At 33.9% G+C, this 13,651-nt stretch overlaps 1 protein-coding gene across 2 annotated transcripts in view; it reads right to left on the reverse strand.

Annotated features, from left to right (window-relative positions):
* LOC308631159 (sodium channel protein type 3 subunit alpha) overlaps window positions 1-12,622 on the reverse strand; it is a gene marked incomplete at its 5' end in the record, with an annotated part of 82,616 nt that extends 69,994 nt beyond the window's left edge. For both annotated transcript variants that reach the window (XM_081262147.1, XM_081262146.1), the window contains 4 exons: window positions 418-546; window positions 4,232-4,311; window positions 6,418-6,549; window positions 12,328-12,622. In XM_081262147.1, the coding sequence (XP_081118273.1) occupies window positions 418-546; window positions 4,232-4,311; window positions 6,418-6,549; window positions 12,328-12,591 (605 nt within the window). The remainder of the gene's footprint in view (window positions 1-417; window positions 547-4,231; window positions 4,312-6,417; window positions 6,550-12,327) is intronic.
* Between the last annotated feature and the right edge of the window lie 1,029 nt (window positions 12,623-13,651).

The following is a 13,651-nucleotide window of genomic DNA, read 5'->3' on the forward strand; positions in this document are numbered from 1 at the left end:
GATTTGGCATATATAGCCCCTTGAGTTAAAAACAGAATTGCCATAGACCTCAGGGTGGCATCTGCTGAAGGGTGCCTTTAAGGAAAAAAAAAATTGTTGTTTTATTTCTATGTAGGTTTCACTAATATGGATATTTCTGTTTGCAGAAACAATAAAAGTACAGTTGTAGCTATTAAATTTTAGTCAATGAATAACTTCATTTTGATGAAGATAAATACTGTGACATCAGAGTAATTCCATTTATTGCTCATTTAGTAAATCTATTTACCTTGCAATATGTATTCTCAAAATACATGAGGCATATAGCTAACTTGACTAACGTGAAAGCTCTACATTCATGATATGTCTCAATATCCTGGTTTATGCTGTAACTATTGCCATTCCCTTTGAAATTATAAAATTTTGAAAATTACTCACGCCATCACAATGACACTGAAATCCAGCCAGTTCCATGGATCACGAAGGAATGTAAAATCTTCTAAACAAAACCCTCTTGCCAAGATTTTTATAAATGACTCAAAGGTATAGATCCCAGTGAATGTGTACCTAGGAAAAGCATCCAAACCAAAATTAATAATTTAATTTGAACTGTTAAAACACATGTTTTCAAGTATATGAAATCCTTCTTGTGTGTGTGTTTTTTTTCAATTCACTAAACTTTTATTCTGGATTTCTATGTCAAAGAATCTTCTAGTCTAATTAATCTTATTAGACTAAGTAAAAGGTTAAAGTGAAGAGAAAACATATTCTTCAGGCATCTGTTCTTGTTATACTTTTTGGATTTTAGAAAAACAGTTTCATGTATTTTGTGGATAATCAATAGGCTTGATTCTCTAGAACAGAAATGTCCAACAGAAATATAATGTAAGCCACAAAGGTGATGTGCTATTTCCCAGTGGCCAAATTACAAAGTAAGAAGGAGCAAGTGAACTTAATTTCCATGTTATATTTTGATGAAATCAATATATCCCAAATATCATCATTTCAAAAGCTAAAGCTAGCCAAATTCAATAGCAACATGAGGCTGATGACTCCTTCATTGGACAGAACTCTACAGGCAACATAGCTTGGATTCACTTGTATGAAAATGTTTCTATTCAAATTTCATAATGATTAGATTCATTTTAGGTTTATTTTATGCGTCTTTATATGGAAAATATACTTCATTTTTTTGTCATTAAGGGTCAGGCATAATTATAAAACTACCCACCTCTCCTGTCTCTTTGTATCTCACCATATATAATTGTATATATATATGTTTACAGTCACAAGAAATGATTCAGTTCTCTGGTATGTTGTATGTGTCTATATTTATATAGTTACCAAAATTCACAGTTAAAAAAATTCTTTTCAACTCACTGGGTCAAATCATTTAATTCTTGCTTAAATTCCAATTTTAGCCTCCAAAATGATGGAAGACTTTTGTTTGCTATCCAATGTAGTTCATTTTTCCTTTGAGCATTGACAATAAAGTTATTTTTGTTTCTGTTTCTTCCAGAAATAGTTGAGGTTACTCATTTTTAAACATTGTGTTCTTTAAAAGTCCAATCTCAGTCTATTTTTAAGAATACTTCACTCAACTCACAAAGATTTCATTTGCTCTTATCAAAATCCATTGTACCCTCCAGTCTACCAGTGTGTCATATGTGCATAATGTTGGGATAGGTATTTGTAACTTTCTTCTGCAGAAAGTTTTCTCATATGACGGAACAAAGAAACCGGAGAAAAATGTATGCAGAAAGATTCACATCTTGTTTTCCTAAGTATATTCTCTTCCATTTTTCTTGACAACTCAATTGTTTCAGGAGCAATAAGTATAATTCCTATCTTTGCATAATTATGAAGTAGCTGACTACTAGGAGAATATGTATTTGAAAATCCCAAACTTATATGTGTACTTGCACTTTTGTTTGGATCATTTTGTACTAAATATAATCACTATGACATTTCCATTTGGAGAGAGATGTGTTTTTTTAAAAGGACTTAGAGACACATTACATATATGTCCTATTTGTCATGTTAGGGGTTAATGCTCTTATCTATTCTTAGGCAGTTTGTGAAATTACTCTGAGAGAGATTAAAGTATTCTGATCTTGTTTTAGGAAATGTAATCTACATGGGGACATACAGTGTAGGTAGTGCATGAAAGAGATTTAGAACTGAACTATGAGAAAGAGCTTTACATAGAACAGGTATTCAAAGTGCTTATTAACAAACCAGATTGGACAGGTATGTAGGAATTAGGAAACCTGGATCTTTCTTGGCCCAGGCCCTACTAGACTCCTAATCTTGCTGTCTCTTCCATCCATATGACAGGATTGTTTTTATTTTTATTATTCTTTTCTTCTGTGATTATGGAATCTATAACAGGGCCCTACCTTACATAACACTCTCCTCGCTATACTATATCATCCTGAGCCTATTTGGGGTATGTCACATTTTTGTACAGGAACCATTTCCAATTTCAATGGCTTCTGTTTTCATCTCAGAACTGAATTGTTTTCTCTTCTCATTGGACTCTAGGTTTTTGTTTTTGTTTGTTTATGTAGTAACCACTACTGTTTTGCTTGTTTTCCTGATACCTTGCTGTCAAGCTACTTGAGATAATTGATCAGAAAAATTGCACAAAGTTTTCTAACTGAAAAATGCAGTTCAAAATTTCTGTATTGCTGACTATTTCATAATGGGTTAAAATGTCTGTACATTAATCCAATTCTGTTAAAAAAGATATATATATATATATATATATGTATATATATATATACACACACATATATATATATATATCAAATACCACCTTTACCTATTTTTCATTAATTTAATACAAATAAATGAAATTTATACAGGTTTAAATGCTTCAATAATTCCTGCTGGGAAAGAACATACAGAAGTTTTATATAGCTGTGTCTATTTTGTTAACTCCAGAATCACAAATGGTAACTAATAGCTCTGTTAAATAGCCTGCCTCAACAAAAGAACTGGATTCTTTATGACAAGACCTTCTAGAAAGCATTTTCAAACTACTATTTTTAAAAAAATTTTCAACATGTTAAATCACTGACAAACAGTGGCTTAGAATAGAATATTAAATTCTAATAGAAATCTTCAAAAATGGTTAGAAATAAAAAATGACGGTGTTTGCTTTAATATTTTATTTCCATTGGACATTACTTTATAAAAATAAAAAGTGTATTCAAATTTTCACTGAATAGATCAAATATCTGGCCATTGTATTATACTATACATAAATAGTCTATATGACCTAAATACCTTCCATTTCCCTAAAAAGCATATTTCTTTGATACAAACAATCTCATATATGACTGACAAGAGAATAATGTGATAATATAGAAATTGTGCTGCTTCATATTAATGTTTTGAAACAATGAGGAACATTTTATTTTCTAAAAGTTAAATAGAAAATCTCTAGAAATTAAAAGTACTTTAAAGTGAAAGATAAATGGAAGCATTTCTTTTAGTGCATATAAAGGGCTAGGTTAGGGACCTCAAGAAATAACATGTTTTGGCTTTTCCTATTGATTCTGTTAAAATACTGAATCAACTGTGTTAACAAATGTTTAAACAGCTGCCCCTGGTCTTTGTCTCAAAGGGAGAAAGAATGAGACAGCCAGGATCTGAGGCTGCTCAGGACTATATCTATATGTTAGAGTCTGTAAACAAGTCTGGATGGCGCCTGGCATTTTGCCAGAGGGAGTGGTTTGTGAAGTAACGCCATTAAGTGTGGAGATTCCTTATTGGTTGACTGATGTATCTAGTTTATGCTAATTAAGATAAGCTGTGTGGAATGTATAAATACCTCTGTTGTCCTACAATAAACGACTCCGACTCCTGCTGTATCAAGGTACACAAGTTGTTCATCACCCCCCCCCCCAGGTTATTTTGCTGCAGCCGGACTGCGGCATCTATAATGTGTAACAATGATTGAATCTTAACTTTAAGACGTAAATGATTGGTTTAGTGGATGCTAATTGATAGCCTCTTTTAAATGGGTACTATCATAAATTTGTTGGAAAAAAAACTTACCTCAAAGAAGAAAAACTCCCCCAAAGAACATTCCTTATCTTCTTTCATATTATGGAAATATAACTTTTCTTAGAAGTATTTAGCCTGACTTCAAAAAGTGGAAATGGTAAGTCAGACCATAACCACAAGGACAGAGCTAGAGAATACATGTGTGCATTTCTCATTCCAGTAAGTTTTTCCTACTTACTCTACATTCTTTGTCCAATCAGGAGGGTTACTCAAAGTCATGAATACACAGTTGGTCAAAATAGTGCACATGATAAGCATGCTGAATAAGGTAGATTATAGTTAAGGAATAATTGTTAGTTTGTTTTCATGGATATTTAAAAATGATCCAACACACACACACACCACCACCACCACCACCACCACCACACCAAAATTTAGCAACACAATGTAACTCGAAAATCAATCTTACTTATTAGTATTAAGACAATGGTAAAAATTAATAATAAACTCTAAAGCCTGTCACATGGTCTTGGTCTATTCTTTTTGAAATTTTACATCATATGCTCACAAAACTGAATTAAGTATTTGAAGCAAATGAGAAATATTTTTCATTCAAGTCAGTTCTGTGAAGTTGTAGTAGAAGGGCAACTCACCATTTTTTAGGTTTATAGTATGATATAAGTGGAATCATTGCACTTCTGATCTAACTAAAAAACTCCATGGGGACAATAGGTTAATGAATGCAATATACAAACCTGAGAAATATAAGCACAATATTTTCAAAGATCACCTTGAGAACTCCACTGTAGGGAGATTCTCCTTGTAGTGATGTAACTCATTCCTTTATAATTTACAACATAATAAAATTTTGTGTCAATAAGATAACATTATTTGCTAATGTTTTTGTTTTCACTTTAAACTCTAGGGGAACCCAAGAGGCCATCTAGCTATCCTCCTGCATCTGGTCCACATCATTCCAAACCAGTAAAGAAGTGTTGTGAAGAATCAACTGTAATCATTTCTTTTGGTATTTCAATACAGACCTCACTGCAAGAAGTTTATGATTATATTGAGATAAATATCGTATTTAAAAAATATACTTTACTTTCCAATATAAACCCAGAATGAGAGAATTCAAATGCCCTTCAAAAGGTTGTCAGTCCCATTTGCTCTGTCTCTAGGTGAACCGGTCTTTTAGTTTATATATAAGCCTGTTTTGAATTTTCCTATATAAAAGCCCATTCTTAAACAATGCCTGAATCAAATCACCTTTCTATTTTATCATTTCTTAAGTATCTATTAGAATCTACACCTAGTTTTATATTCTTCCCCTTCACAAAATTCTTTTGACTGAAAATGTAAATAGTTTCTTTTTTTGATAGTGCTGGGGATCAAATCAAGGGTCATGTGTATATGTGCATAATAGAAAGCACTCTACTAATGAGCTACAGTCTCAGACTACGAATAGTTTTAACAAATATGAAAAAATAGTTTTTTCATATATTATCAACCAGATACAGAAGCACAATGAAAGTTTAATAAATATTTACTAAAGGAGGAATGAAAGAAGGAAAAGAGGAGAATAGACTCAGGTGCCAAGATATATAGCCAATTAAGGTACAAAAGTTTAAACATTTATCAGGGTGAAATGGCAAAGTCTTGTAATCCCAGCAATTTGGGAGCTTGAGGTAGGAGGATCAAGGCCAGCCTAAGAAACATAGTGAAACCCTCAGCAATTTGGCAAGACCCTGTCTCAAAATGAAAAATTAAGGGCTGGGGATGTGGCTCAAGCGGTAGCGCGCTCGCCTGGCATGCGTGCGGCCCGGGTTCGATCCTCAGCACCACATACAAACAAAGATGTTGTGTCCGCTGAGAACTAAAAAATAAATATTAAAAATTCTCTCTCTCACTCTCTCTCCTCTCTCACTCTCTCTTTAAAAAAAAAAAAAAGAAAAATTAAAAAGGGGCTGGGGATGCAGCTCATTGGTAAAGTGCCATGGGTTCAATGCTCATGCCCCCAAAAGAGTTTGAGCATTTAGTAAAACAGATAATAATATTAACCACAATAAATTATGTTTTTTAGCAAAGGTTATATATTATTTAATTAAGATTAATTATTTAATTAAAATTAATAAAAGTCTGAAGGGGATCAGGTCTTCTACCTACTATACAAATATAGTTCATTTACACATGAATTCATTCCACATGAATTCACTACACTGTTTTCAAATTTACTTCAAGAATTATAATAATGATTCTATAATAATCTTAATTACATAAAGTTTCATGCTAAAGCCAAAGGCAATAAATCAATTAAACTAACAATCCTACCATTAATCTCAAAGAAATTTTATGAGGATTTTGCAATAAGGGTGACATTTTCTTTAAATTTTTCTTTTTAGAAATAGCACTTGGACAATTCACATTAAAAGGATATGAGTGTACTAAAATCTTAATAGCGATTTTCCTTACAGGGTTTAATGGAGTTAAAATATACAAGGCAGAGGTGGCACTGAATCGGAAAATTGCCTTCCCTTTATTCAATACTATAAAAGTCTGAAAAAGAAAACATGAGAAAGAAATTGTTAAATTAGACATGTGGCTTATTTGAAGAGTTGATATACATCAAAACCTTTTTTTTTCTGTGTTTGTTCAAACTTATTTGTTTAAACCATTATAAACAGGTAAAGTATACATGTTAGGTGTTTCTCCCATAAATTAACATAAAATTATCTGTAAAATACACTTTACTATTATCTAATCTGTCTCTAAGGTTCCAACTTACTGATACAAACTGATAATCCTACACAAAATTTTTTAGCAAATTATAATGTAGCTTTACAGATTTCAATTCTATTTAAAGCTTGCCATCTGTCTCCAGTTTTTGGTAACTTTTCAGATTATTCTGTACACAATGCTATTAAAATAGTGTTTTTCTAGATATTTTAATTAAATCAAATCTTTTAACTCCAAAATGTGTGGTGGCTTCCTATTGCCCCTTTAGTTGTTCTCTTCTTTTAAAAATTGTTCAAGTGGGTTGAATTACCTGGCTTTGCTGATTCTGCACATCAGCTGGGAAGGGATCAGCTTCCCAGCTAATACTGAGAAGGGACAGCTGCATTGAAAATTAACCTGAAAACATCACTTTGAAGGTCATTCCATAGCTAAGGTTCTATGATCTGAAAGCTATAATCATCAACCTAGCATCTAAACTATGCTGCCCGGTGATTGCCAAATAAGTCAGTCTTGGATCATCTTTTCTTTTCTCCTATAAGAGTCATCTCAGCTTCAGCCAATTCAATCCACTCTTCAGTCCTACTCACAACCTGTCAAACTCTCCCTCTGACTCTGAAAATGAGTGTCACAGAATCTTAGAGAAAGGTGGAACCTGAGAGGTCATTTAATGACAACTCCCTGCTATTTCAGGAAGACATCTCCAGGACAGATTTGACAGTAATGTCCCACTTAAATTGACCCACTATTATATCAGTGGCTCTTTAAAAATCTTGCATGCCAAAATGTGCTGGAGAGAATTTTAAATTGCTGAAATTTAAGTCTCACATCAGATCAATTGAATCAAAAATTTTGGAGAATGGGCACAGATGTGGGTATTTTGGATGCTTTCCTTGAGTGATTCTGTGATTCTAACGTGCATTTGGGGTTGATAAATCCTGCTCTCTGGGCATGTCCTCAGCTGTCAAATTACCTCCTTCCTCACATCTTTCCCAACAAATCACACTGTTTCTGACCACTCCTTAATTGCTTCCTTTACCACTAAGTCTTAGTATATAAATTTGCATTCTTTGGCATGTTACATGTAACCAGAATTCAAGCAGCAATTTCCTTGTAGCCTTCATTCTAGGGAGGACTAGGTTAGATGTAGTTGTACACCACTGAGCACAGAGTCTGTAATCGACTTTTCCATTCTCCCTGCAGTATTTAATAGCATAGTTTTAAACTAAACACTTGTTTTAATTGAATATGGGTTTACTTTAAGATGCTATTCACCTTTATGACATCTGTTCTCTGTATTGATTTACTTGATAATATGTTTTTACCCTTTAACTATGGGCTATATCCCATATATTCATGTTCACTGACGACAAGCTCTGTTTGAATAGGTAGGCAGAAATATTTGTACTGTGGGCAAAAGGAGCAGGGAGAACATGTTCTCTGTCCTTTGCCCTTTACTGTTAAAGACCTTGGAGCCAACCATTACTTAACTAACCAATTTTAATAAACTCCCACAAATTCTATGAAGATGGCTAGTAAACTAACCTTTACTAGCAAGATTACAACTAGGATTATCTGCAGGGTCAGTGGACTTTGGGAAGACTTCCCTTGAAGTGCAGAAGGATTGTCTTGATTTCACAGGATTAGATCATTAAATCTTGCAGTTAAACAATCAAGATCAATTTAGGCATTCAATGACAGCAATAACATGTAAAAGTTCACTATCCTTTAAGGTGCATTAATTCATACTTTTCAAACAATTTCCATGAAAAGGAAATTTTTACTTGCAACATTAGAGAAGGACTTTGTTTTGAAATATCGCCAAAAACAGAGTGAGCAGGAATTAAATGTCCTTTAAAAAATGGAATCCTCTGCTACTCCTGCAGGATTATCCTGTGTAGTACTAGTGGAATTAGGCTAACATGCCAAGAGCATCTTTATTAAATTTATGTTCTGGAACAGGGCAGACCTTAAGAACATAGTCCCAGTTCATTTCTGGAGAACAAAACCCAACATAAAACCTTCAGTTATGAAAAATTAGGAATAAAATATCAATGTCCTAGATAATGTAAGAATTACAAGAAAAACATTTGAATATTAGGGCTCTGATATTATTAAACTATGTACACAAACTGGAAATTACTTGAGGCAATAACAGATGATAGGGTGGATTAGTGCCAACTTTAAAGTCAGGTTTACAAATAGTGATAAATAATGGTGTGCCTATAGAAAAAAACAGTTCCTGTTGCTACTACATTGTAAGTACCATATTTGGAACTATATTACAGTTGTTGTTTTCTACTCTGGAGTACTATTTGCTTCTTTTTCTCAGGCAAATGCACAGCTTGTAAATTCACTAAAATTTTTGCTACTTTGAAGCAAGAGTAAGCTTTACATCTCAATGAGTAGGACCACATCAATTATTGAATTTTAAAAACACAATACAACCAATTTTTTCCCACAAACCTTTTACTATATTAATAAATACTCTACATAGTTAGTGGTTTAGAGCTCTGACTCTAGAGCTCGACTGTCTAAATTTGAATCCTGTATCCAACACTTATGGACTGTGACCCTGGTAAGCTAATTACCTAGTTTACTTCCCTGTCTGTAAACTAAGGCTAACAACAGTAACCACTTCAATGGTGCCCAGAATATTAAATGAGCTAAATTACTCAAGTAATATTCAACACAGTATAAGCACAGCAAATATTAGCTATTATTATCGTTGTCACTATCTCCACATTATCACCATGGTCAAGTTACATGCCATGAAAATGTACTGTGATGCCATCCATCCATATGTGGTACCAAACTATATCACTTATTAATGACAGCAAACAGTCGCATTATGCTTTATGCTATTAAAATGCTCTTTGCTTGAATTATTTCATACAATTAAAATAGCTTCACGCCACAATCATAAATTCTAGACTTTCTTCTGTTAGTTTCTTTCCATTAGCTCATTCTATGCATCATTGTCTCTTTCTTTAGTAGCACCTCAATCTCCACCTTTACCAGTACTTCATCTATAACAAGAGTGATGCCAACAGTAAAGAGCCTGACTAGAGATCTCCTAGGAAGGGTCACAGCAAAACTGGGAATAAATCATGACCCAAGTCTAGTTCTCAGCTCTGGAGGTAATAACAACTGGTTTTGTCAGCATAAAGAGAGCAATTCTGTTTTCTAGTGGCAGACTCATATTAACCAAACTTGAAAGCCTGACACATAAAATCAGATGCCAATCTATTTACAGTGAGATATATTACTTTCATTCACATGAACTAAAATAATTACAATGGCATAACCAGAACATTCTTTCCTTTCAGCAGATCTATGGGAAAACCAATTATAAACAGAAGTTTCTTGCTGAGCTTTGAGTCAAAACCAGCTGATTTAATCAAATGATGCAGAATGTTTTATGTCATCTATTAGGGCTAGCCCAGGGTAGCTCCTGCACAATGAGCTGGCCTTGCCCTTTCAGTGCTACTGAGAAGGTCTATCTCCCTTGGATGATGTTTACCCTGTTATTCTCCTTTCCCCTACCTGCCATTCCCCCATGATCCCACCAAGCTGAGCATTTTCCTCTTCTTAAGTAGGAAATATTTTTAACTATGTCAGAGTGAATAATGTCCCTGTCTCTTGAGGTTATCTTTTCAAATACTTTAGATCAATAGTTCTCAGAGGAGAATTTTTTTTTTTTCAGTTTCTTGGGAGACGTCTCATTGTCATCACCATTTATAATAATACTGTAACTTAATTTCAGAACTTTGTTTATCAACTCTGCAGTACAGTACTGAAAAAAAATATTTTAGGTGTGTATGATTATGTAATTAATACCACCTTTTCTGAAACTAGTTTAAAAAGGGGGGAAAAAGAACCTGCTTAATTGTTTTCACTTGTTTTTATGATCTTAAATTAAACATTTGAAGGCTTGCTATTCAAAATGTGATTTATGTCCTGGCAGGATAGGTATCATATCACCTGATGGTTTGTAAAGAAAGGGAGAATCTCTGGCTCCACCCCAGCTTGTGGAATCAGAATCTGCATATTAATAAGATTTAGTGGTGACCCATGTGTTCAGGCAAGTTTGAGAAGTACTCTTTTAAAGCAAGAGGCTAGTCTGCATCTGAATGATTAACTGTCATTTCCTTTAGCCAGCATTTATTTTGTAACTATATATTGAATATTGCTTAAAGAATGCAATTTCTCAACCATTGCTTTTTAAAGGGTCTGCTTTGACTAAAATAGGTATTCAACATCTTCCCTAACCCATAAGTCACCAGCTCATAGTGATATTAATTTACCCTGAATTTCTATATTGAAATATTTTTATGCATGTGAAGATAACATAAATTGTGGTTATAAAATGCCAAAATACCCAGTTAGAAATCATAGCACCTCCATTTGTTCTTTTAATATTTCCTATAAAATATCACCAAGCTTGTTTAACTACAGAAACTAATTCTTACAGAGCATTTAACCTTCAGAGGTCACAGTCATAATGGTTACTTTTTTTGTTGTTGTTGTTATCAGGGATTGAACTCAGGGCATTCAATCACTGAACCACATTCCCAGCCCTATTTTGTATTTTATTTAGAGACAGGATCTCACTGAGTTGCTTAGCGCCTCCCTGTTGCTGAGACTGGCTTTGAACTCAAGATCCTCCTGCCTCAGCCTGAGCTGCTGAGATTACAGAATGTGCCACCACACCCGGCATAATTGTTGCTCTAAGTCATGTATAGATGAAGAAAACTTGAACGTTTTATTTGTTTTAGTTTGGGGATTTTATTTTACTTTTAATCTTGACAATTCCCTCCCCCCAATAGTGTTTTAAGCATATATAGGTATTCCAAATACAGCATAAGAATCTTGGTATGGTTAAGATTAGCTCTTAATCCTATTCCAGGTTAGTGGGTGGAAAACAAAAATATATGTCCTGGTGAACCTGCACCTCCATGTATTATCTGCCTATAGAAGAGTGTTAAGTAGATGATTATTACTGTCCACTAGAAACTTCAAGCCAAATAAGAACTAAAAAGCAGGGGCTGGGGATGTGGCTCAAGCGGTAGCGCGCTCAACTGGCATGCGTGCGGCCCGGGTTCGATCCTCAGCACCACATACAGCACTACATACAAAGATGTTGTGTCCGCCGAGAACTAAAAAATAAATATTAAAAATTCTCTCTCTCTCTCCTCGCTCTCTCTTAAAAAAAAAAAAAAGAACTAAAAAGCATACCATAAACCCATAGTTACAGTTTTCTTTTCTTTTGCACAGCTGTTTGGTTGTCTATTGTGTGCTTAATTATGTTAGCAGTAGCAGATATTTAGCTTTGTTGGTGTCGATTTTAAGTTTAATTATTTATTTCAATTATTGAGAATTGTAGAAATTGTTATCTATTCCTATTTCCTCAGTGTGTAATCAATTCTTTATTTCTTATAAATGTTTCTGTTTATTGTACTGTGCATAGACGTAAGTGGCAGTAAAGAGTATTATAAAATCTTTCACAGGAGAAAAATCATGGGTGTCATATGTATATAAGTTCCAGAAAAGGATATCAATGCTCAATGCTTAAAGACACGTTACAAAATCAACACTCACTTTCTTATTGATATAGTAGGGGTCCAGGTCCTCCAGGGGCTCTGACACCATCTCTGGAGGAATGTCTCCGTAAATAAATGGAAGGTTCTTTCCAGCTTCCAAGTCACTGTTTGGCTTTGGTTTGTTCTCATCATCATTGTCTTGTTCTTTCTTGGGCTTCTTGGCTTTCTCTTCTGCGGCACGTTTTTCGATAGCAGCAAGAGATTCTCTAGTGAAAAGGCGGAAGCTTTCAGGTCCTGGGGGTACCAGCAGTGCCTGTGCCATCTTTTCATCCTGCACATTTAATTACGTTTAGCTTCTTGCATAAGAATTGCCTACAATAAATGAAAAAAAAATGCACGAAAGTTAGGAGAGAAAGTGACAAAGAGGGAACAAGAAAATCAACGCGAATGTCATTTTAAAAGTAATTTTTAAATGACCACAAGTCATGCTTTCAGTGTTATACTACAAATTCAAAGTCAGAAACATCATCATCTGATCTAATTTTTAATAATTCAACTTTGCAGATCTACTCAAATTCTGTTCTGAATGTTAATCAGCTTGATTTAGCCATTTTACAATGTTGCTATATTTCAAAATATTATATTGCACACAATAAATATGCAGAATTTTATTTGTAAGTGAAAGATAAAAAAAAAAATCTTATAAATAGCCTATTCTGAGACTATTGTGCCAAAACATATTATAGTACTTTTTTGATAAAAGAGTAATACCAGTAATACTTGTCGATAAAATTGTTTAAAATCCCATTCTCCCTCTCCACCAATGCACACACTGTTTTTTTTTTTTTTTCCACAACTTACTAACTCTTCATATAAAAAAGTACTGGTAACAATGCAATGATTTTGATACATGTCTGATTCAAATATCAGGATAAGAAAGGAATTATTTGTCTAACCCAATCACTGCTCTGGTGGTCAGCCTCATTAACTGCAGCACCACGAAATATCTGATCAACAGTAGCAATAAGGAAGCTACTGCCTTCCCAAAATAATTTGTCCATCTTTGGTTAGTATTCTCTTGCTTTTATTAAGTCAAACTTTTTTTTTTTTTAAGCTTCCTGATTATTATTCTTCCTGATTCGTCCAGTTGCGGTCGAGGCTAAAAGAATGAACATTGAGGCTAGACTCCCTCTGTTCTAAACCTTGGCCCTGCCACTCTTATCAGATATGTGATCTTGGAAAACTACCTCCTCATTGCTTCAGTCTTCATCTATGAAATGGGAATAATAGGAAAACTGACGACCCAGGATTGCAAGGAACAATCTAGTTAATTGATTCTGTGTCTAGAATAGTTTCTGGAGTTAATAATCACTGTATTATAA

The sequence above is a fragment of the Spermophilus citellus genome, assembly GCF_964194105.1.
Source record: "Spermophilus citellus genome assembly, chromosome: 11".
Classification (NCBI taxonomy): Eukaryota; Metazoa; Chordata; class Mammalia; order Rodentia; family Sciuridae; genus Spermophilus; species Spermophilus citellus.